Consider the following 25,374-nt stretch of genomic DNA (forward strand, 5'->3'; position numbering starts at 1 on the left):
ACCCAAGAGACCATCTCATAATATGGGATGCTCCATAAGAACTTTTTTGAGAGCTATTTGGAGGCAAAGATCTTGCCTTTTCTTCAGACATTTGAGGTCTATTTTGGCTTTTATCTTTTATTCTCCCACTGCCACTTCCTGGGTGTCAGTCATAACCATGGTGCCTCCAAACAGTGGAACAGCATGCAGCCCTGGAAGGGGAAAACTAGGTCTGAGTACAGTGGTCTGAAAAGGGACCAAGGACCCAACTGCCTGGGAACCACGATCCCATTCGCCACCTGCATCCTAAGGAGGGGCCAGAGTGGTGCCTCCTGGGGGAACCACGGGGTCAGAACCCACACTTCCTACAGGCAAGTCGCAGCGCCATCATAAGCTCACTATGAGCCTCAGCAAGCCCTTTAAGCTTTTTGTGCCTCCAGTTCCCTAGTCTGTAAAATGCAGATCACAGTATCTCCATCAGAGGACTGTTATATATAAACATACGAATTAATACATTTAATGTCTTTAGGATAGTACCTGCCGTTCAATAAGTACTATATCAATAGCGCTTTCCTACTATTATTGTTACTATTACCACACACGCATATGTTCTCTGACTCCCTCCTTCCCTCATCCTCTTCCTCCTCTTCTCTCCTTCCCACCGTCCCTCCCTTCCTCTCTTTCTCTGGATACACATCAATCTGTTGATAGTGATATTTGAGAGAACAGAAATGGAGGTGGAGAGAGTTAACTTCTATGTATAAACTCAGCATTTCTTTAAGAATATGTAATATTTTATCATTAAAGAGGGAAGAGAAAAATGTATTGACTCCACAGTGACTAAATGGGAACAGAAGCGTTCAGCCAATCAATAACCTCACGCATAACTAAGGGCACTCAGAGGCCCAGACTTCCAGATCATTTTTATGGAAGCACGGCATTAAAGAAACAGTAGGTCAAGTTTGGACGAGTCATATTTTTGCAATGGGGAGCCTATTACATAGGTCACAAGCAGATCTACACCTGTGTGAGACTGTGCCAGGTGTCCCTTTGTTTTCCCCAAGAATCAACTCCACTCAGAAGAGCCAAGACCAGCCAGGCCATAGCCTCATCAGCTGACCACGGTCTGAGGTCAAGCTGAGAGGAAGCACTCAGGGTATGAAAGCTGTAGGTGCCCCAGGTCCTGTGAAAATGCCAAAGAAAGAAACAGCCTCACCGGGTTCTCCCAAAATTTCCTGACAGCGTTCCTCTCTTGGCTTTCCTAACACTAACAATCCTAATGGCAATTCAGTCTACTTACGGACCAACTGTCCTATTCTAAGCCCCATGCAGGGCACAAGGAATTCAGCCTACGAGAGGCAGCCCATGCCCTCAGGTTGCTCACAGCCTCAGTGAGGAATCAGAGAAAACATGTAATGAACTTAGCCGCAGAAACACATAAGAGTCAAGGGAGGGCCTCCTGGAGGAGGTGACATCCTCTGTCAATAGGAGGAAGGGGAACAGGAGATGCCTTCAAGACAAAGGCATGATGGTGTGACCTACATGGTTTGTGGTTGAAAACAAGAAAAATCAACTATGACAATTTGTCTCAAAACTGAGAATGTTCTGGAAGAATATTGGGAGGCTCATAATAAACAGGGAGCTGGAGGATACTTGAAGAGGAAGCAGAAACTAAGTCCCTGGGGGCCAAGGAGCAGGCAGTTCATCAACCTCCTTTACTACAACCGCTTATGGTCCAGGCACCACCCCTCCACCAGACGCACAAGCTCTGGCCGCCAGCTCAAACTTCCCTGACTGAAAGTCTTGGGCAAGAGGGTCCAACTGGCTGGGGCCAGGTCACATGTCCAGCACACCCAGGTGGTAAATTTCTGGCACCTTCACCTGCCAGCAAGCTCCACATTCCACCAAGATCCTACACAATGAGAACACTCCCAAATAAGGAAGCAGGGCTGGAGGCTGGACTCCCAAAACAAAAGCATGAAGGCTTCTCTTGTGTGATGACGCAGAAGGGGAAAGGGAAGAGGAGAAGGCAGGAGAGGGGGCCGAGGCTGGAGACAGATGCTGGGGTTGTATATCATAAGAATGTTCAATTACTAACAAGAGCAATTCATTTAACAAACATTCACCACCACCTCCAACATCCCAGGCTCTGGGGTTACATGTAAATAACATGGTGCCCCAGCCTACAAGGAGGACAGAAGGAGTTCGGCACACAGACTATGAAGAGGCTTGCTGGTAAGCACTGGTGAGCCCATCCTGCATTTTGCAGCTGACGTCCACCGTGACTGGCCAGTGCTTGGACTGCTCTGTAATTGATGACTATTTACAACATAATTCCTGCTAGTCCCCAGAAGGTCGCCATCCACTGAGCTGAGAGCCATAATGCAGTGCCCTCAGGGGACCATCGCCAGTTCCTGACTTGCGCTTAGGGCTTTAGAATTCACAAAGCTTTTCTTTTTCCAATATCAACTCATGGGAGAATTTCCAGGATTCCATGTTTGACACATGGATGATATTCTTCCTTCAAATCTCGAAAATAACACACAGCCACTCTGTGTTTGGTACACAAGGGAGGACAGAAACAGACAGATGTACGAAAGCAGATTTGATAACTTCTCTTGGAGATGAGCACAGAGACCTATGGACAAGAACACTCACTGCAGTGAGACTTAGGAGGGAGTAACTGGAAGGAACTGAAGCATGCAACAATACGGTGGTTAAACATAAACCATGGAGCAGTCATCATCATGGAAAACTATGGAGGCTTTAGGAAGCATGCTTTTGAGGAATATGAAATGCCACAGGAAAATTTTCAAAAATAGCATTAAAAAGAAAAATAGATATTTGTGTAAGTGTGTGTGCACATACGACTTATTTTTTATCGCCATCTCTACTGTGCACATTCTCTACAATGAATGTGCATTATTTTTGCAATCATAAACCACAACTGTAAACAAATAATTCTAAAAGATGTTTAGATGATGGTGGCGCCCTATATTTCATATATGTTTCTCTCGCCTGGGATTGCAACCTGGCTCCTCTTTCATATGTAATTTACATGACCTTGGACCAGTCACTTCATCTCTCTGGGGCTTGGTTTTCTCAAAAATAAAGAGGGGACAATATCTCTGAATTCATGGCATGGTGGCATATTAGATGAAATGTGCAGGAAAATGCCTAACCCAATTCTCGCTTAAACTGATCACGCAGTAAATGCCAGTTCTCTTTAAAAAAAAAAAAAAAAAAAAGCAAAAGCTGCAATACTTATAGCACTCTGGTGTGAGTTCTAGTGTAGAAAAGGTCATGGGGTCAGGGTATTGATGTGTAATTGACCCAGGAACAGTTTCCTGGGCTGCCACAACAAATGACCACAAACTGGGTGACTTAAGACAACAGAAACCTAGGGAGGAGGCCAAGATGGCGGAGTAGAAGGACGCTTGCAGCACACCCTCTCCCACAAATACACCAAGACTCACATCCACAGACCCACTCAGCCAACCAGAGCACCTGTGGAACTCCGACAAAACATCGTCCTTTTCAAAAGATAGAGACGCCAAAAATCTGGTAGGAGAAAAGGAAAAAAGAAAGAAGAAAAGGCAAAACAGTGCGGGACGGGTCCCGCGGTGAGGGAGCGGCAAAGGAGGACTGGTGCTAGTTCACTGGGTATCCCCTCTCCAACTGAGTGGCCAGTGGAACGGAGGGGGAGCCTCCGAGGCTCCGATCTGTACAGAGCAGCCCTTGACCGACAGAATTAAGTTAAACGGGCACAGAGGGTCGCTGCAACACCCAGTCCCAGACTCCGGCCGGCAGCTGGGGGCTGGGCCAGGCTGTCCGAGCTGGGCGGAGGACAGGGACGGCTGCGCTGAGGCGGCCGCGGGGGACTGCAGGGAGCTGCGCGCCATTGGTGTGGGTGCACAGGGCAGAACAACCTGGGCCCTCCATAAAACAACACGGCTGATGTGCCCTGGGGGGAAGGGTGCATACCCCCATCTCTGAAAACCCACAGAAAGTTTTTGGGGGAAGAGAGGCGGGGCTCAGGCACAGCTGCCATATCCTCCAGCACTGAGCACCCAGGCCAGGGCTGGGGCGAAAGTGAAACCTGCATTCGCACCTAAGGACTTAGCAGGCTCAAAGGCCAGATGGAGACTTGTCTACAGACCGAGGCAGATAGGATCCTTCCGTCCTGGTCCCTCAGGGAACTTGCTCCGCCAAGACAAACAAGGAGCTGGGTTTTGGCCCGGAGCAGGGACGGGGCTGTTTCTTGGTCTTCCCCGAGCCCACCTACGGAGCGCACAGCGGCACAGAGCAGCGGAGCAACAGGCTCTGGGACAGGGCGGGCGGCCCCCCTGCCTTTCCGGCAGGAATGCAGCCCCTGACCCTGGTGCTGGGAGGGGGCGTGACCTGTCCTCCTACCTGGCCAGTCTGCAACATCTGACTGTAGCATTGGGAGGGGCAGTGACCCGCCCGCCCATAGCAAAGGAGAGCTGCACCTGACCCAGTGTTGGGAGGGGGAGCGATCTGCTTGCCAACAGGCACTGGGAGCAGCACAGATGAAGGCGCCAACGGAGGGCCTTTGGAAGCTGAGCTTCCAAAACAGGGCAAAGACAGACAGACTTCGCATTAAGAGCACACAGTCTCCAGGAGAACACCACCCCCCCTTTTTTTTAAATCTGTTTTTACCTGTTCTATTTTCTATTACCCTTTTAATTTCTACTTCTTAAACAATTATATATACTCCCAGTTTTAATTCCTTTTAAAATTTTTAAAAATATTTTTATTATTATTATTTTTAAAAATCCACATCATTCCATTTCTATTTCTCTTGGTTTTGATGTCCTGTTATCGATTATACACAGATTTCAAATACATTTTTCCCTCTTTTCTCCTTTTTTAAAGGTTTTTAAAAGACGTCTCAACCCGATTGCTATTCTGCTTCAACTTGCTCTTCTATTATTCATTATACACTGTTTTCAAACCTTTTTTTCTCCCTTCTTTTAAAATTCTCTTTCTTTCTCTCTCTCTTTTTTTTAAGTGTTATTCCTACATAGGCATTAGATAGATAAATAAATAAACTTCATAAGAACCACAATAGATAACTGATACTCGATAAACCACAGTGCCAGAGAGGTAGGAGCAAGATGAAGAAGCAGAGAAACCATTCCCATTTAAAAACAAGAGAAATCCCCTGAAAGAACGACCAATGAAATAGACATCGATAGCCTACTAGATCAAGATTTCAAAAAAGGAGTGATCAAAGTACTGAATGAACTAAAAGAGATAGTGTTTAGAGATATAAAATATGTCAAAAATTAAATGGAAGCTATAATGAAGAGCCAAGTAGAATTGGTAAACTCATTGGCTGAGATGAGAAATGATCTAAAGGCTGTGCAAAGCCGACTAGATAATGTAGAGGAATGAGTAAGTGACCAAGAAGACAGGACAACAGAAAGCACCCAATCAGAACAGCTACAAGATAAACAAATAAAAACAAATGAAAATAGCATAAGGGACCTATGGGATAATATAAAGCATGCCAATCTTCGCATAATAGGGGTCCCAGAAGGGAAAGAAAGATCAAAGGGGATTGAAAAGGTACTGGAAGAAATCATGACTGAAAACTTCCCAAACTTAAAGAAGGAATCAGATATCCAAGTACAGGAAGCTCAGAGGGTCCCAAACAGGAAGAACCCAAATAGACCCACACCAAGACATGTCATAATCAAGATGGCCAGAGTCAAGGATAGAAAAAGATCCTAAAGGCAACAAAAGAAAAGCAAAGAGTGAGTTACAAGGGAACCCCCATAAGGCTCTCAGCTGATTTCTCTACACAAACACTACAGGCCAGAAGGGAGTGGCAAGATATATTCAAAGTCCTGAATGAAAAAAAGATGCAGCCTAGGATACTTTATCCAGCAAGGCTATCCTTTAGGATAGAAGGAGACAAAGATTTTCACAGACAAGAAAAAACTAAAAGAGTTTAGCAACACTAAACCCATGTTAAAAGAAATATTGAAAGGTCTACTCTAAATAGAAAAGCAGCAGGATGCTACAGAAATGAGAAACTCACAACTGGAAAGTTGATAACTCATAAATTACAAATAAATACAAAATTGTAAAAGAAGACATCTAAATCACTAGACAGTGGGAGAAGGAGGCAGGAAAATATATAATTTTTTTTCTTTCTTTTTAAAATTTTTTGTTCTCAATAGGATGCATTTGAGATCATGTTACTATCAATTTAATAAAAAACAGTTATAGTAATGGGCTAATAGACTTACAAAAAAGGGTAACCACAAGCCAAAAACTTACAAGGAAGTCACAAAAACTAAACAAAATCCATGATAATACAAAGGAAAATTACCAAACCACAAAAGGAAGAAGAAAGGAACAAAGAGGAAATACCAAATCAACTGCAAAGATAAGTTCAAAATGGCAATAAACACACATCTATCATTAATTACTGTAAACATTAGTGGGCTAAATGCTCCAGTCAAAAGACAAAGAGTGGCAGACTGGATAATAAAGCAAGAACCTTCAATATGCTGCATACAAGAGACCCACTTTAGGGAGAAGGACACATATAGATTGAGAGTGAAAGGATGGAAAAGGATATTCCATGCAAATGGAAAAGCCAAAAAAGCAGGTGTAGCAGTACTGATTTCAGCCAAAATAGACTTTAAAACAAAGGCCATAAAGAAAGATAAAGAAGGACATTTTATAATGATTAAAGGAGTAATACAAGATGAGGATATTACACTTGTTAATATATATGCACCCAATATAGGAGCACCTAAATACATAAAACAATCACTAACAGAGATAAAGGGGGATATTGATGGGAATACAATCATAGTTGGAGATTTTAACACCGCATTAACATCACTAGACAGATCTTCCAGACAGAAAATAAATAAAGCAACAGAGAAATTAAATAATACAATAGAAAAATTAGATTTGGTGGATATTTTCAGAGCATTACACCCCCCAAAAATAGGATATACATTCTTTTCAAGTGCACATGGAACATTTTCTAGGATTGAGCATGTACTTGGGCACAAAAGAAACCTCAACAATTTTAAGAAGGCAGAAATTTTCTCAAGCATCTTTACTGACCACAATGCCATGAAACTAGAAATCAACAACAGAGAAACAAAAGAGAAAAAAAGGAAAGCATGGAGATTAAACAACATGCTATTAAAAAACCAATGGGTCAATGAGGAAATCAAAGCTGAAATTAAAAAATACCTTGAGACAAATGAAAGCACAACCACACAAAATTTATGGGACACTGCAAAGGCAGTGCTAAGAGGGAAGTTTATAGCGATTAAGGCCTTCCTCAAAAAAGAAGAGCAATCTCAAATAAACAATTTAACCCACCAGCTGAAAGAACTAGTAAAAGAAGAACAAAAAACCCCAAAAGGCAGCAGAAGGAAGGAAATTATAAAGATCAGGGAGGAAATAAATAAAATAAAGATTTAAAAAAACCACAGAAAAAAGTCAATCAAACCAAAAGCTGGTTTTTTGAAAAAGTAAATAAAATCGACAAACCTCTGGCCAAACTCACAAAGAAGAAAAAAGAGAGAGCACAAATTAGCAAAATAAGAAAGGAAAATGGAGAAATTACAACAAATAAAATAGAAATACAGAATATCATACGAGAATATTATGAAAAACTATATGGAACCAAATTGGATAACCTAGAAGAGATGGACAAGTTTCTGGAAACATATAGTCCACCAAGACTGAATCAAGAAGAAACTGATCACTTGAACAAACCGATCACTAGAAATGAAATCAAAATAGCAATAAAAAACCTCCCTACAAATAAAAGTCCAGGACCAGACGGCTTCACTGGGGAATTCTACCAAACATACAAAGAAGAACTCATACCAGTCCTTCTCAAACTCTTCCAGAAGATTGAAAAGGAGGGAATACTCCCAAACTCATTCTATGAAGCCACCATCACCCTGATACCAAAATCAGGCAAAGACACTACCAAAAAAAGAGAATCATAGGCCAATATCACTGATGAACATAGATGCCAAAATCCTCACCAAAATATTAGCAAATAGAATCCAACAACACATAAAAAAGATTATACATCATGACAAAGTGGGGTTCATCCTAGAGACACAAGGGTGGTTCAACATACACAAATCAATCAATGTAATACATCACATCAACAAGAGAAAGGACAAAAACCACATGATCTTCTCAATAGATGCAGAAAAAGCATTTGATAAAATTCAACACCCATTTATGATAAAAACTCTCACCAAAGTGGGTATAGAGGGAACATATATCAACATAATAAAAGCTATATATGACAAATCTACAGCCAGCACAGTACTCAATGGTGAAAAACTCAATAGCTTCCCACTAAAATCTGGGACAAGACAAGGATGCCCACTATCACCACTCCTATTCAACATAGTCTTGGAAGTCCTAGCCACAGCAGTCAGGCAAGAGAGAGAAATAAAAGGGATCCAAATTGGAAAAGAAGAGGTAAAAGTGTCACTATATGCTGACAACATGTTACTAATATATAGAAAACCCTAAAAGGTCCACACAAAAACTACTAGAGCTGATGGAAGAATTCAGCAAGGTAGCAGGTTACAAGATTAACATTCAAAAATCAGTTGCATTTCTTTACACTAACGATGAATCAACAGAAAAAGAAAGTAAAGAAACAATCCCCTTTAAAATAGCACCCAAAGTAATAAAATGTCTAGGAATAAATCTAAGCAAGGAGGTTAAAGAATTATACACAGAAAACTATAAGCCATTGATGAAGGAAATTAGACTTTAAAAAATGGAAAAATATCCCATGCTCTTGGATTGGAAGAATCAATATTGTTAAAATGGTCACACTGCCCAAGAAAATCTACAGATATAATGCAATCCCTGTCAAATTACCCAGGACATATTTCACAGGACTAGAACAAATCATAATAAAATTTATATGTAACCATCAAAGACCTAGAATTGCCAAAGCATTACTGAAGAGAAAGAAAGAAGCTGGAGGAATAACTCTCCCAGACTTCAGACAATACTGTAGAGCTACAGTCATCAAGACAGCATGGTATTGGTACAAAAACAGACATATAGACCAATGGAACAGAATAGAGAGCCCAGAAATGAATCCACAAACTTTTGGTCAACTAATCTTTGACAAAGGAGGCAAGAATATACAATGGAATAAAGGACAGTCTCTTCAGCAAATGGTGTTGGGAAAACTGGGCAGCAGCATGTAAATCAGTGAAGCTAGAACACTCCCTTACACCATACACAAAAATAAACTCAAAATGGATCAAAGACTTAAACATAAGACAAGATACAATAAACCTCCTAGAAGAAAATATAGGCAAAACATTATCTGACAAATCTGACATACATCTCAAAAATGTTCTCCTAGAACAGTCTACTCAAGCAATAGAAATAAAAGCAAGAACAAATGGGACCTAATGAAACTTACAAGCTTCTGCACAGCAAAGGAAACCAGAAGTAAAACAAAAAGACAACCTATGGAATGGGAAAAAATTTTTGCAAATGAAACCAACAAAGGCTTGATCTCCAGAATATATAAGCAGCTCATACGACTCAATAAGAAAACAAACCACCCAGTCCAAAACTGGGCAGAAGACCTAAACAAGCAATTCTCCAAGGAAGACATACAAATGATCAATAGGCACATGAAAAAATGCTCAACATCACTAATTACCAGAGAAATGCAAATCAAAACTACAATGAGGTATCACCTCACACCAGTCAGAATGGCCATCATTCAAAAATCCACAAATGACAAATGCTGGAGAGGCTGTGGAGAAAAGGGAACCCTCCTTCACTGCTGGGGGGAATGCAGTTTGCTGCAGCCACTGTGGAAAATAGTATGGAGATTCCTCAAAAGACTAGGAATAGACTTACCATATGACCCAGGAATCCTGCTCCTGGGCATATATCCAGAAGGAACCCTACTTCAAAATGACACCTGCACCCCAATGTTCATAGCAGCACTATTTACAATAGCCAAGACATGGAAACAGCCTAAATGTCCATAACAGATGACTGGATAAAGAAGAGGTGGTATTTTTATACAATGGAATACTACTCAGCCATAAAAACTGACAACATAATGCCATTTGCAGCAATATGGATGCTCCTGGAGAATGTCATTCTAAGTGAAGTAAGCCAGAAAGAGAAAGAAAAATACCATATGAGATCACTCATACATGGAATCTAAAAAAAACAAAAACAAAAACAAACAAACAAACCATAAATACAGAACAGAAATAGACTCATAGACATAGAATACAGACTTGTGGTTGCCAAGGGGGTGGGGGGCGGGAAGAGATAGACTGGGATTTCAGAATTGTAGAATAGATAAACAAGATTATACTGTATAGCACAGGGAAATATACACAAGATCTTATGGTAGCTCACAGAGAAAAAAAAGGCACAATGAATATATATATGTTCATGTGTAACTGAAAAATTGTGCTCCACAGTGGAATTTGACACAACATTGTAAAATGATTATAAATCAATAAAAAATGTTAAAAAAAAAAAAAAAAGACAACAGAAACCTGTTCTTTCATGGTACTGGAGTCCAGGAGTCTGAAACCAAGGTGTTGGCAGGGACATACCACCCCTCCCTTCCCCAAAGGCTCTAGGAAGGATTCTTCCTTGCTGCTTCTGGCTTCTGGTGTCTGCTGGGAATCTGTGGGTTTCTTTGGATTGTAAACGCATCACTCTAATCTCTGCCTTTGGCTTTACATGGCCTTCTGCTCTGTGTGTCTATAGGTCTCCACTCCTCCACCCATAATGCTGTATGAGGGCTCAGGATAACCAGCAAGACCTCATCTTTGCTTGGTTACATCTGCAAAGACCCTATTTCCAAATATGATCACATTCATAGGTGCCAGGGGTTAGGACTTCCACTTATCTCTTTGGGGGACACAATTCAATCCATAACAGACCCCAACCTTCTCTCTATAAATATCAGCAGTTAGAGCAGAGCAGAAACACACTACGGAGGGCCCAGTGGCACCAAGGAAAAGGGCAGCACCACCCTGGATCTGTGCCTGCTCCCCTGGCAGGCTGATTGGTTGAAGTATTCCAGTCTGTATGCCTGTGTATGTTGTCTCTGGATTTTCCCCAATACCTGTCCTTTCCAATCAGGTAACTAACTAGGCTCTTTGTATTTCTCTGCTCTAGAGGTTTGTGCAGGATGGAGAGAAGAAGCTGCTTGAAGCCAAGGGCTCCTTCTTTCCTTTTTTATTTTTTTTTGAAGTCTAAACTTACTGAAGAGATTATGCTGTGGATCCAAGAAGGGCTGGGGTGAGTTGGGTGTGCTTTTGAGGGCCAGGAAGGAGAGGGGAGAAGTTCCTACACTGGGGAGAGGAAAGGGATGAATGTGCTGGTGATGGATACGGACTGCTCGTTGGCAGTACTTGAGGAGGGATGCTGGGTGATGCCCCTGGGCTGGCTCAACTCAGGACCAGGACTCCAAGCCTGGGAACGAAGCAGCAGAATTACTAGACCCAAAGGGATCACAAGGAATGGGACAGCAGGCTTCTCAGAGGAAACCACAAAGGCCTGCCTACGTCCCAGGATATTTGCTGACCCCTAGGGAAGGGGGAGACCCAATCACACCTACAATGTAATGTCTGGCTCCCTGGAGGCTTAGAGTCAGATTCAAGTTGATGCAAATACAGCTTTTCTTATGCACCCAGGTTTGCAGCTTGAGGTCCAGCCCTACTTCATTCTGACAATGTCCTACCAGTATCAGGAGGAAATAGAATGAAACCTCCCAGCCCCACTGCCTCTGGCTTCAGCCTCTTTAAAAGGACATTTAGAGCACTTACATTTACCCTCAGCACCCCTGAGACCCTTCTACAGGGCCCTGGGCTGGATCTCAGGGTGGACATGTGGAAACTCATGCTGAGGTTGGGGAAGTCAGAGCTGGGAACCAGTGGTAGCTGTAGTTAATTCCACAGGCAAGACAGAGGCTTAGAGAGAAAGTCTGTGGGCACAGTGACCCCCATTCCTCTGTGATAGCCTCAGTGAAGATGAAGTGGGTGCAAAAGCAGGTCTGAAGCCTGGAATGCTAGCCTGAGGGCTTTTCCCATAAAGAGGAATGAGGAAAAGAGTGTGACGGTGGCTGTGTGCAGCACTGAATTAACAGAGTTAAGGTGGAGGAGGTGTTCTCCATCAGGGGTAGCATGGATCCCCGGTATTGAAAAGTCTCTCTGGGACCATCAGGGACCCACAGTAGACCTCCCGCTGGAAGGTTCACCTGTGTAAAGCAGCATCTGGGGTCAGGTGAGCATGAAGGAGGAGACAAGGTTCCAAGGTGCTCTCAGACTTACAGTCCCAGAGACTGCAAGAACCAGAAAAGCACCGAGGGGAACCAGCACTGATGAAGCCCTCCTATGTGCAGACACATTCTACGCACACAGGCATCATCCCACTGAAGCCTCACACTGGTTCCCATGTTAATTATGGGGAAATGGAAGCAGAGGGATTAAGGCCCAGAGTCACTCGGCCGTGGTGGAGGATTGGAACAAGTCTATGATAAGGACTTTGAAAGCAAAGAGCAGGACGCTGGGAGTGAGATCATCCGAGGAGTCTTTCTTCTGACCAGGAGTAAAGTCTTTCTCCCTGAGAAGGAGTAAATGAGCTGAGACCTGAAGAAACCAGTCAAGTGAAGAGTGGAGAAAATGCCTGCAGTGAGTGGGAACAGCATGTGCAAAGGCCCTGAGCCAGGAAAAACCCTGACATGTCCAGGAAACTGAAACATGATCCGGGTACATGAAGCATTTTGAGAGAGAAGAAAAGGAGGCTCAGAGAAGACACTAGATCATGCAGGACCTTGCAGGCCATGACAAGGAGTTCAGATTTCACTCTGTGCACCAGGGGAGGTGCCCAAATGACATATACTGACTGACCCATAGTTTAGCACAGAGCTTGTCACACGGAAAGGGAGCAGTAAAAGGTTGTGGAACATCTGAGTAAACAGAGTCAGACTAGATTTCCAAAAAGATGGAAACTGCTGGCTTTACAGAAGGAAGAGGAAGGCTTCAGCCTTTGCCCATGAGGAAGAGCAAACAGTTTTGCCTAATCCAAATTCATTTTCATGCCTCTCTGCCTAAGAAGCACACGGAGCCCCTGAAATCCACAGGCGCATCACGACAGAATAATTTCGGTGATCATTATCAAATGCCTCTATTCAGAAAAGCTCAGAAGACTGTATTAGCACACTCGAATGTTTATGAAATGACACTGTGCCATAATGAGGGGCTGAAAATATTAAGATGAGAAGCAAGGGTTGCTCCCCCCAGGGGAGAGCGTGGCATGGTGGGAAAAGCAACATCACCCGGGTGCTGGGAACCTTGGTTTCTGATTTGTGAAATGGGAGGGTAGCAGCGAAAGACTTAAAATGTGTGATCAGTTAATAAGGGGCCCAAAGGCATTTAATAATGTTTATCATTCATTTCTCCATTAAAGAAACACTTAAAAGCTATCTGCCCATTCATCCGTGTGTCCATCCAACAAGATGGTATTTCGTACATACTGTGCATGATGCACGGAATTAAGCACTAAGGATGAAGCTGGGACTAAGACTGTCATGGTCCCTGTTCACATGGAACTTCGCCTCTGGGGATACAATGTACACTGAACAAACAGCTGTGATGCGTGTCCCTGAGGAAAGTGCAGGGTGCCAGGGGGGCCATCTGCAGAAAGAGCTGACCCAGACCTGAGCATCCTCAGGAGTGAGGCACGAGCTGAGATACCGAGGGCAAGTTCAAGAGAATGGAGGAGCAGGTTCTCCGGACAATGCCAATCCTATGTGAGTCCCTGAGGCAGGAAAGGGTCTGGAACATTCTGGGAATGGACAAAAGCCAGGGGAAAGGAAGCACAGCAGGGAATGGGACCTGGGGAGGCTGGACCAGCTCTGCAGGGCCTCGGAGGTCATAGCAGGGCGTCGGACTTTTCTCTCGGAGCCAGAGGAAAGCCTCAAAAAGATTCTAGGCAGAAGGTGGGTGGGGACAATGAAAGGAAGAGGTGACATGAACAGGTCTACCTTCTAGAACAGTTTCTGGCTTCTGTGCAGAGAGTGGGTTAAAGTCATAAGAGGAAGCCAGGAAGCCTGTGTGAGACTTCTGGTGACCCAGGCGAGATGTGACAGTGGCACCAGGGCAGAGGTGGCAGAGAGAGAGAGGTGTGCAGACTTGAGATGGGCTCAGGAGGTGAGGGGCAGGACGGAGTGACTGACTGTCAGGAAGGGCAGGAAAGAGAGACGTGGGACCCCTGGGTTTCTTGATCAGCACCTGAGTGATGAAGTGGCCTTCTGAGACAGGGAGCACTCGCGTGTGAGTAGATGGAGATGAGTCAATGGTTCGATTTGGGGCAGGTTGAGTCTGGAGGGCTACAAGACCCCACAGGGCTTCCAGTGGGCTAAAGAGCATGTGCGCGCACACACACACACACACACACAACACACACACGTGCACACTATAAAATCTGAATTAAGTAGACCAACATCAAAGATGGCCATGCAGAGCACAGCAGACTCTCAGGGTTAATACAGCTGGAAGAGTATAGAACAAGTCTGAAGACCGCCAACATTTAATGGCCTGAGAAAGCAGACAGAGGAGACTAAGAAAGAGCACCAGGAGGAGCTGGTAAAAAAAACTAGAGGGTGTGTGGGTTAAAGGGAGGAACCATAGAGAATGGCCTATTTCTCCAGCAACCAAGTATCTTTACAACCGTACTTACCAGGGATCACGTTATCCAAAGAGGTGGTCTTAGAGGTCCCAGAGTTGCAACTCTTCCTGGGATGATGTCACCAGGTAAGCCTCTTCGAGGTTCAGCTCACACAGGCATGCCCCACCCTAAATGTGTTCACCCTGCATCTAGACCTCCTCCAGTTGTGCCTCCCCTAGAATACATGAGGTGTAACTCTCACAGGCCTACCTCAGGCAGGCATCCATCAGGAATGTACATTAGGTCTTCAGCCCCTGGCTAAGGATAAACTTGGCACTGAGGATGTCAGAACCTCAACTTTATGAGCAACATCTGGACTGTAGAAATTTCCCTGCATAAATGCAAGCTGCATCTATGTGATCTGATAGGAGAGAAATGACCTCAATTCTTCAGAAGCTCTTTCTTCCCCTAAAATCCCACTGCAGTCAGGCTCTCACACAAAACCCAGTGATGCCCCCACTTATAGCTAATGCTTAGAATCTCAAAGTGAAAAGTTTCCTGAATCCGGGTGACATATGATTTCTACCATATCCCTAAGAATCCACTCAGCCTTGGTTTGCATGCTTCTGGAGATGGGGAACTTACTACCAGCAAAGTGATCTACTGCCCTCTCAGGCAGCTCCATCCAGAAGGAAGTTTCCCGCCACAAGTCACCATCAGAGCTGTCGTCACAGTCTCAAACACAGCTGGTCACATACCTGTGGGCACCGCAGGGTCCAGCATTGGCTTCTCCCATGTGTTGATCTGCTCCCAGGTAAACCCATTGGTGCCCAGGGCCACGCTATAGCCACAGTTGCTGTAATGCCCATCAAAGGAACAGCCGCCTGCAGACAAAAGAGATATGGGTAAATATATCCTTGAGTCTGAGGCTTGGTTCATTACCCCCGTCTCATCGGCTCTTCATTTACAGCAGTGAATTTTAAACTCTGGAGAAGATAAAAAAAAAAAAAAGGCAAGCAAATTGGATTTTTATATTTGCTTTGGTGCTCTCAGGAAAGACATTGGCATCTGCAGGCCCCCCTATTTAAAAAAGTTAATAAGGCTACTTACATTGATTTCAATCTTCCTTCCTGAGAAAGTAAACAACAACGTCTCATTCTAAGTAGGAAAAATGAATGCCAGGGCATGCCTCTGTAATTGCTTCCTGCAACATTGAGAGATGCTTGCAAGGCAGTGGGGAGGGCACTAGCTTCCGAGTCTTGCAAAACTAGACACGAATCTCAGCTTTGCAAAGTTGGGTCAGCTCGGGCCAGATGCTCCACCATCTGTGTCTCAGTTTCCTCACCTGGAACGTGGAGGGAACGATCCACTTGACAGAAATACCAGGAGGACTAAATGGAATAACATATGAAAAGTAACTGGTACAGAATAAATTCTCAACACCCACTTCCTTCCCTATAAAAGCAGTTTTCATGGAGTAAAAGTCAGATTCGTGAAGAATTAGACAGTCGTGCACCTGGAAGATACTAAAGCCAAGGCTGACAGTGTTTAAAGCTTCTCCCTTAAAGTCCAAGCCCTCCACCACCCACCACTTTACAATGAGCTGTGTCAAGTTGACTTTACTGAGCATACGCTTTGGGCTCTAAGTCCCCTTCTCCAGGTGACACTGAGAGAAACGTGGAGTACAGAACTGGGGCTGCAACTAGGAAATGCTGGTCTGTCCAGAGAAACAGCAGGAGAGTATATCCTTGAAGGGGTGGGGGTAAAAAGAGAACTCATTAGGGCTTTGAAGTTCAGGAGCATCTCCAGGGGTACAAAGCAGGAGGAAGAGCTCTCCAGGCTGAGCTGGCAGGATGCGCAGAGGACTGGGGGCAGCACCAGGACCCAGTTTCACACCCCAGTCCATCTTTCCACTGCCCTTGGCTTGTCCCCTTGTTGCTCAGATCTCATCACATCACCATCTCCCTCCCTTAAACCCCCACTGGTTCCCCATCACACATCCAAAGGTGTTTCTGATCCATGTACAGAAACCATCCCTTGCCAGCCCTTGCCTGTGTCCACCGCCTCACGTGATATCACCATCGTCTCCATCAGCTACAAAGGACAAAACCCCTTCTCTGAACCCAGACCTGGGATTTCCTCTGAGTGGTGGTGGAAGTCCTGTCGACAGATCTGATACAGAACCTGGTCACAACATTGCTAAAGGAAACCTTTGAGGTCAAAACTTTCTCCACTTTCCTTTCTTGCTGACTATGGAAACCCAGTCTTTAGCACCCCAATGAGTTCGGCTGGGCAAAGGAGGGCTGGACCTATTTTCATACTGCAAGGGTTGGCACTTGATTTGAGAGTATTAAATTGCTTTGCACTAAAAAGTTACAGGAATTTTCAGTACAGACACCTAGAGAGAGAGACAGAAAGGAGAGGGAGAGAGAGGTCCAAGAAACGCAATGTAAAGGAGATACTTGCAGAAGGTGACAGCTGATGAGAAATTTCCTGTGATGGAAAATGCCTGATGCCCTGGTAGGAACAAAAATACCTGTGTGCTTTCATTTATCCATTCTTTACTTCACAATTATTTAATTGAGCTCGTACTGCAGATCCAGCGGAGTACAAGGTGCTATCTATACAGCGGTTTACAAGAGACATGCTATTGATCACCAGCAAGAGACAAAGAGGAAACAAGTAAACCAGTAAGTAGCGCACATCTCAGGGTGTGCTATGACAGCTACAGCTGTGGTGGCTGAGAGGACCCCTAGGTTGGAGAGGTCCAGGAAGCCATTCTGACCATGAACTAGAAACAGTTCCCTGTCTTGTGCTGTCATGTCCCTCTGCTACACCCAACTCCTCGGTGAGACCTGGCTACATACAACAGCCATGTGTCACTGGGGCTTTGGGGAACTGAGGGAAGAAGGGCAAGGCCCAGTGTGGGTTGACAAGGGTCAACAGACAAGGAGGGAAGTCCCAAGAGACAAGAAGAAAGGTTAGGCAGATGGCAGGAGAGACATCATCCCAGATAGAGTGGAGAAGGTTGACTTTTGAAAGGCAAGGACAACTAGCTTCCACTAGACATAAGCTTCAGAATGGCTGGGACTGGCTCTGGCACAGAGTAGGGGATTAATGAATATTGCTGAATGAACAAACCAGTAACTGTGGACGAGATGCCAGACACAGACCCAGCTACACTGCAGTAACAGTGAGCCCACAGCAGTCCCCAAGATCAACTTGCTCTTTCTGGTCTCATACTTGCCACTTTTACCTAGAAAGCTCCTTCCCTACATTGCCTGTCTGACATATTCCAAACTAGCCTTCCCCAAGTCACTTCTTCTATAGACCTTCTCTGACCAGAACAGCAGAGTGAATGCCACAGGTAGGAGATAATAACACACCATTTAAAGCTTTCTAAATAGTTTCAGCACCACCACTGCCTCACTGGAGCCCAGCCTGTGGGAGACAAATGGACCAGGTCAACGCCACTGACAACAGATCCCGATGTGCTGGAACCGATGAGTGAGGGGAGTCTGCAGCATCTCGAGTGTTCACCCCAAGAGTGGGCAGGTCACCCTAAACTGAGATCAGCCTCCAGGGCTAGAGAGGGAACGTACAGCCAAGACAACGTTAGGTATATGACAAACTGTTGACGTCTTCTTTCTTGGGCATGTAAGAACTTCACATTTCCAGTCCACCTTGCATCAGAGGAAGACCATTTAGTAAACCCAGGAAATGTGTAATAAAGTGATATCCACCATGTGCAGGACTAGCCCATAAAAATAATCTCTTACAAGTAATCCTTCTCAACTACCTTATTGTGAGGACCTTCAAAGATATATCTGAAGGCAGTGGCATCAAAGAAAGAAAGATGTTTATATGCCTGAGACACTCAATGGAGAACCACCCAGTCGCCTGACCAGTAATACTGTCATTCAACCTACCAGGAGCAAAATGCCAACTTTTCTAGTCTTAATACCACTGACACCTTAGAGTTTAGTTGTTACCGTAGCAGAGCCCTGCACATCCTGACTAATGTAAGAAGCACACTCTCTTGAGCATTTGTTCCATGTCAGACAATATACTAGGCACTGATTACAGATACTATCGCATTTGCTTTCACTTAATCCTCACAACTGAGATAGATTTTTGTCCCTACTTTAAGTATAAGATAATTGATGCATTAAAGGGTTAAGTGATCTGCTTAGGTCATATGGAAGGGAAGTGATGGAGGCAAGTTTAAATCCATGGTGACCTAACCAGAGAACCCAGGCTCATTCTTATAGACCAGAGGAAGATGTATTCCCCAGAAACCAAAGACCAAGACTTTCACTTACAAAGTGATGAGACGGCATCAGGCAGATAGTGCTTCCAAAGTGGTTGGGTCTTTCCATTTGAACCCATTCCCCTACTTATTATTCTAGAAACATTAAGTGCAGTTTTTTTTTTAAACAGGTCTGTGCAGAGGCACAGAATTGACAGATACGATTCTTACCCTTACCGAGTTTGCAAAGAACAGGGAAAGACAGCCACACAAACATACATTTAAGGTGCAATGCAAAAAAACCCACTTTCATGGAGATATGTTGAAGCACAAAGGAGAAATTGTTAATAAATTTTACTTAATGGTCTAATTAAGCCAATTCTCTGTTGCTTTCTAGACAAGATTTAGGAGGGCTCACATTATATATTTGGGCATCCCAGCTAATAAACCCCAAGTAAGTTCACAACAATAATTTGCCCTTAAGTCTCCTAGATCAGATCAGTCACTCACCCGTCACCTGCCTTCTCCACCCAGTGGTAGGTGGCCTGCTCAGCTGCACCTGAGCTGAGTGCTGATAGGTCCCACCCCTAAGGGTGGGGACCCACCTCCTCTTCACAGCCACTCCCAGGCACCTTGCTGCCTCCACCTGCAGAGCTCTGGTGACCACTTCAACTCGCAGCCAGTGAGCAAATGCCTTTCCCATCTAACAGTCTACTCTCTGATACTGGGGTCCCACAGCAGCAGACCTGTGGCCCCAGTGACCACAGCCCTCTTTCCCCTGAGGAGGAGCTGGCTTAAAGTAGAGTTGAAAGCAGCTTCACACTCTTCTTTCAAGCTGCTATTTCTTTGGAACAGGCAGACCCAGCTGTCAGTTCTATTCCACTCTGCCAGAATTTGTCATCCCTTATGCAAACCTCGGTGTCCCTCATGGGAACCTCAGTGTCCCTCTCTACAAGAAAGTTTCTAGGAGCAGGCCTCTGTCCTGCACCTTATCACACAAGTATGTCCGAACTCCAGAGGTCCACCTGGTCCGTGACTTTTCCATGGAGCTCCTGGGCTCCCAGCAAAGCAGGATGCATGGCCAAGGGGTTGTTTTAAGTATCCTGTGCTTTGTGTAGATCAAGAACATAGACCACATTCTCACTGGCACCATCCACCCTGTCAACTCTAGTCCAGCCACAGTCAACTGATAAAACACAGAAGCAGGAATTATAGCATGATGACAAAAAGCAAACTAAAAACAAGTTTATACTGTACAGCACAGGGAACTATATTCAGTATCTTGCAGTAACTTATGGTGGAAAAGAATATGAAAATGAATATATGTATGTTTCCATATGACTAAAGCATTGTGCTGCATATCAGAAACTGACACCACATTGTAAACTGACTATACTTCAACTAAAAAAAAAAAGCAAATAGAGGACAGAAGAAAAAAGAAAAGCAGAACAGAAAGAGTTACATACAAGTCCACGCTGCAATGTCCTACCCGTCCACCTGCTGAAGGAAGTTACATATTTGGCTCTGAGCTTCCAGAGGCCAAGAGAAAAAGGATAATCTGTTCAGATACTGGATGCTCTGTGTTCATACAATAAAAGCCAAATTGCTCAGGTAAATTACAGTCATTCCAGGTGCTTAGCTCGCACAAGAACTTCACAGGGGTACTGGTAACAGAAATCCTATATCCCATAATGAACAACGTCTGAAACAGCATCCACACAAGGGGTGCACAGCCGAGTTCATGAGACTATTTCTCATAATCATTCTCCATATAAACTGACAGCATCACCCAAACATACAGTTCAGGAAAAGCAATTCAGTGGAGCCCAATATGATATGATCTAGAGACCTGCTCTCTGTCGGTCTGGCTGGACCCAGAGATAAGTTTTAAAAGCAATTCAGGGGAGAAAATATACTTGATAAGTATTTTTTAAGCAATCCTCCCTGAATTTCCCCCCTCTCCATCAACGGATTGAGAAATGGAGTGGTAACAAGCTCCAGACGGTACAGTCTGGCAGCAGACAACACTGCCGCCTGGGTACAGCCCCCTCGCTCTCCTGCCTTCCTCATTTCTGGGTCTTCACTTTCTGGTGTGCAAGGTGGATCGGATCACTGAGGACCCTTCCAGGGGTAAAGGTTAAGGATTCCAAAGACTCAGGAAGAACTGGGAACTCTCAGGAGCCACACAGATGCAGAGCCAGGCCTCCAGCCCCAGGACGGGCTACTGAGGGCCACCAAGGGGAAGAGGAGGAAGGAAAAGTCAGCTTCCCGTGGACCCACAATGTCAAACAGTCAAGCCTATGATGCTGAGTCTCACTGCGGCTCCTTTTGCTCTTTCAACAATGACATTTATCCCTCTTGGTGCAATTCCTTGGTGCCCTGACACCTGCAGAGAAGGCTCTGGACCACCACCTCTGCAGGTGTCTGTGGCAGGCCACCTGGGGAACACTTATGGTCGGAGAGACTCCCAAAAGACACTCAGGTGGATGGATGCTCACCTCATCCCATTTTAAAGAGTAAGTGGTCCCATTTAACTGCTGTCATCTCCATCATTATCATTTTGGAAGAAAACAAAAATCTCATAAACCTACCCCTACCCACACCCCAACCCCCAAATTGGGCTCAGCCTCCAGAGCACGTGTCCTGGGTTGAAGAAGACCCACTTCATTAGGGGAGGACAGGACGGTGCAGCCACAGGCCGAGCACCCGGCACTACCTCCCTGCACCGGGACAGAGAAGCTGCTTCCCTGGGCAGGTTGAGGTCAAAATGCAGCCAAGGCCCCAGATGCTCTGATGTGAGTCAAGCATAAAAAGTCAACAGAGAAATGGAAAAGTGCAGCAAGGAAATTGGATTCTGAAAATCCATTTGGGTTTGGTAATGTATAGCATATCAGCATCTGTAAGGGAAGTGAAAATAGTGCAGGACACCTACTTCAGGACACATTAAAGCGTAAATAAAGTTTATGGTGCCAATCAGAATTTTTTTTAAACATGAGCTCCTCTTTTGAAAATGAGAGAGAAATAGAATTCAATAAAAATATAAATGTGTCTGCCTCTGCATTTCTCAGATATGATCCTGTGTATTCTTGAGCAGAATTGAGTTCAGAAGAGAAACGAAAGATTTGCTGGGCTTCTGCTATATGCCAGGCACTGTCCTGGAGCCGTGTAAGTACGTATTTATACACACATGTCTATGGTGAATGTAAGTCCAACCACCACCGCCGCCACTTGCTAAGACAGGGGTAAACCAACTTTTTCTGTAAAGGGCCAGAGAGTAAAGCATTTCACCTTGCAGGTGTACTGGCTTTCTGTTTCTACCAAACAAGTCACCACAAACTTAGGGACTTAAAACAACACACACTTATTATCCCATGGTTTCTGCAGGCAAGGCCGGGCTGGTTCTCTTCTCAGGGCCTCGCAAGGCTGAAGTCAAGGTATCAGGGAAACAGTTTTCCTCTCTGGAGCCCGGGTCATCTTTCAACGTCATGTGGCATTTGACAGAATTCAGTTTCTTGTCGTTATAGGATCAAGGTCCCTGCTCTCTGGCTGGCTTTCATCCAGGGGATACTCTCAGCCCCTAAAAGCCACCCACAGTTCCTGCCACAAGCCCTCTCGTGTCTCAAATCTCTTCCTTTGGACAAAACTCCATCCTTTTTAAGGGCTCATGTGATTCAGTGAGGCCCTCTCAAGATCATCTCCTTTTTGATTAAAGTCAACCTATTTGGGACCATAATTACACCTGCAAAACCTCTTTACCTTCATCACTAACATAACCTAATCATGAGAGCAAAATCTAGTCTCTTCATAGCCCCGCCCCGAGGATGGGGATTATACAAGACATGGATACCAGGGGCTGGTCATCTCGGGGACCAATTTGGAATCCTGCCAACCACAGAAGGCCACTTAGTGTCTGTCACTGCAGCTCAGCAAAGCCACTATAGCACAGAAGCAGCCAGAAACAAACCAGAAAGATGGGCAGAGTTGTTTTCTAATAAAACTTGATTTACTGACACTGCACTTTGAACTTCCTCTGATTTTCACATGCCACAAAATAATATTCTTCTTTTGATTTATCTAACCATTTAAAAACGTAAAAAAAACAACCTTCCTTGGTGGGCGGAGTAAAAATAGGTGAAGGTCCAGAATTGGCCCGCAGACTGTATAGTTTGCTAACCTTTGCTTTGATGCTGTAAAAATTTCCAATTTTAACACAGTCACAGAAGAGTACTGTGCTTCACCATTTGAGTGTTTGATGTCATGTGCTTTTGATACCTCCTTCCTATATCTAGTTGTAGATTGTGTCTTCCTTTCCTCCAGGAGGTGGGGAGGGGGGACATGTCATCCACTGCTTTCTGAAGCTACACTCCCGGCCTGTAGGATAAAGGCTTGAGAGAAGCACAAAAGCTCCTTGGATTTAATAAGCACTTCACTGACATCATAGCATGTGTTCCTCATGGGCAAGGAGCAGTACTCCCATTTCACAGTCGAGGAAACGAAGGCCAGAGCAGGTGACAGTGTCCACACCACACAGTCAATCGGGGGCAGAGCCAAGATTCAAATCAGGGACTCCTTCCTTAGCCAGAAAGTCTGACAACCAGGGCAGATCTCACCTTCTTAGTTCATAGGGGGGGCCCAGTGCAAAACCAAAATGCAAAGCCTTTTGCTTAAAAACTAGTTAAGAAATTTCAAGATGACCATAGCAGAGGATTAAATTAAGTACAGGGCCCTTCCAAGTGCCAGGCCGGGTGTGACTAGTCAAGTCACACGCCCGTGAAGCTAGCCCTGCTCTGTGGATGCCCACGTCCTAACAATGATGCACCCCAACCCCCAAGTCATCGAGATTCCACCCTCGTGCCGACAAATGCTTTGAAGGCAGGGCAATATCTAAGTGGCTTATTAATCGTGGGCAGGCTATGGTGGGTAGGCGAGTCTTGCCCCCAGAATGAATGTAAACCAGCCTGGCCATAAATTGAATTCCTTTTTGGAATATCTAATTGAATTTGCAGAAGTGTGTGCCAAGGGGGTGTTTAAATAAGTGCACAAATATGATAAGAAGGCCTTCACACCATTATATCTAATTCAGTAAGCAAAAATAATGGCAGGGCACGTTCCAATTAGTGTTTGATTTATTTGCTTTAACAAATCCAATTAGTAGAATGTTTTATAAAGTCATCCAATGTCAAACACTCATGGACTCAACAGATAGAAACAATACTCCTAATAGGAAAAAAAATGTTTTAAAGCTCTTTGAACAGTGAATTTATTATAAATAAGATGATGTCTCTCTGATGGCTTGGCCATTCCCCAAGGACCAGGGAAACAGTGTCTGATCTGTTCATTTGGTTCTTTCTCCCAGAGACTCTGGGAGGCAACTCAGGTTAATTTGGCCCATTATAATAAATCCAGGAAGGAAAACAACAAAGGTGGAAGTTAGCAAAGGGACTTCAAGGGAGAAAAATGCACTTGCTGCTGGGTGTCTTCTAGACCAGAGACGTGTTCTGACTTCCAAGGCAGTGGAGCAGGAAAAGACAGGAGTAACAGAAACAGCAACTTTCTAGAACCTGATTCGAACACCCTCAAGCCCTTTCCAGGCTCCAGTTTCTCTCCCTGTAAAGCAGAGAATTCAAGGAGATAACTGGCCCTCGGGCACGCCCACCTTGAGTAGAGGGTGATGGGCTCTGACCAGGGAGACTCCACATCCTAGGGGTTAAAGGTGTGGCCTCTGAAGCCTGCATCTCAGCTCTGCTATTTTTTTTTTTTAACTGTGTGACCTTGACCAAATTATTTAACCTCTACGTGTCTCAATTACTCCGTCTGTAAAATGAGGATAAGCATAGTCCCCATCTCCTGGGGTTGTTATGAGGACTGGGCAAATTTAATATCTGTAAAGATCTGGAACAGTGCCTGGCACACAGTAGGTGCCAAGTATTTGTTAAATGAACATTTAATCCCAGGGTACGAATTAGAAACGGGAAAGACAGCCATGCTACATGTGCTCATCGTGCATAATCCCAACAAAATATTTTAAGCAAACTCTCTGAGCTGGTCCACCACATCTTGTAAGAGTCAGCAGTGCCTAGTGTGATAAGCTATTGACACACACTGTCCATCCCAACCTCATTCACCACTTACCGCTGTGTGACCCTGGGCCGTCACCTAACCTTGAGGGTCTCCCCACGTAACACAGCAGTAAATTAAACTCTCTGGAAGGGCACTCGGATTTCTGACACCCTAGGAGATGGTGACTGTGTCCTCCATCCTGCCACCTGGCTACGCTTGCAGGGACACAAGGAGGGCCAGGTGTCCCCTGGAAATAAAAGCCTCTGTTCAGACCAGCTTCTCTGCGGGGTCTGCCGCAGGCCTCAGTCTGGCGCATCTGTATGTCGTACAAGAAGAGGACACAGTGGGACGAGGCAGGTGGATTTCCGTCTTCTCACGCA

The 25,374-nt window shown here is 44.7% G+C and overlaps 1 protein-coding gene across 1 annotated transcript in view; it reads right to left on the reverse strand.

The window, feature by feature from the left end:
- Positions 1-25,374, reverse strand: part of LOC116658023 (receptor-type tyrosine-protein phosphatase T-like) — a 443,338-nt gene that overhangs the window by 179,878 nt on the left and 238,086 nt on the right. Inside the window, exon 2 of the mRNA XM_032462327.1 lies at positions 15,444-15,569. Coding sequence (XP_032318218.1) covers positions 15,444-15,569 — 126 coding nt within the window. The remainder of the gene's footprint in view (positions 1-15,443; positions 15,570-25,374) is intronic.

Source organism: Camelus ferus, chromosome 19, assembly GCF_009834535.1.
Source record: "Camelus ferus isolate YT-003-E chromosome 19, BCGSAC_Cfer_1.0, whole genome shotgun sequence".
In the NCBI taxonomy this organism is placed as follows: Eukaryota; Metazoa; Chordata; class Mammalia; order Artiodactyla; family Camelidae; genus Camelus; species Camelus ferus.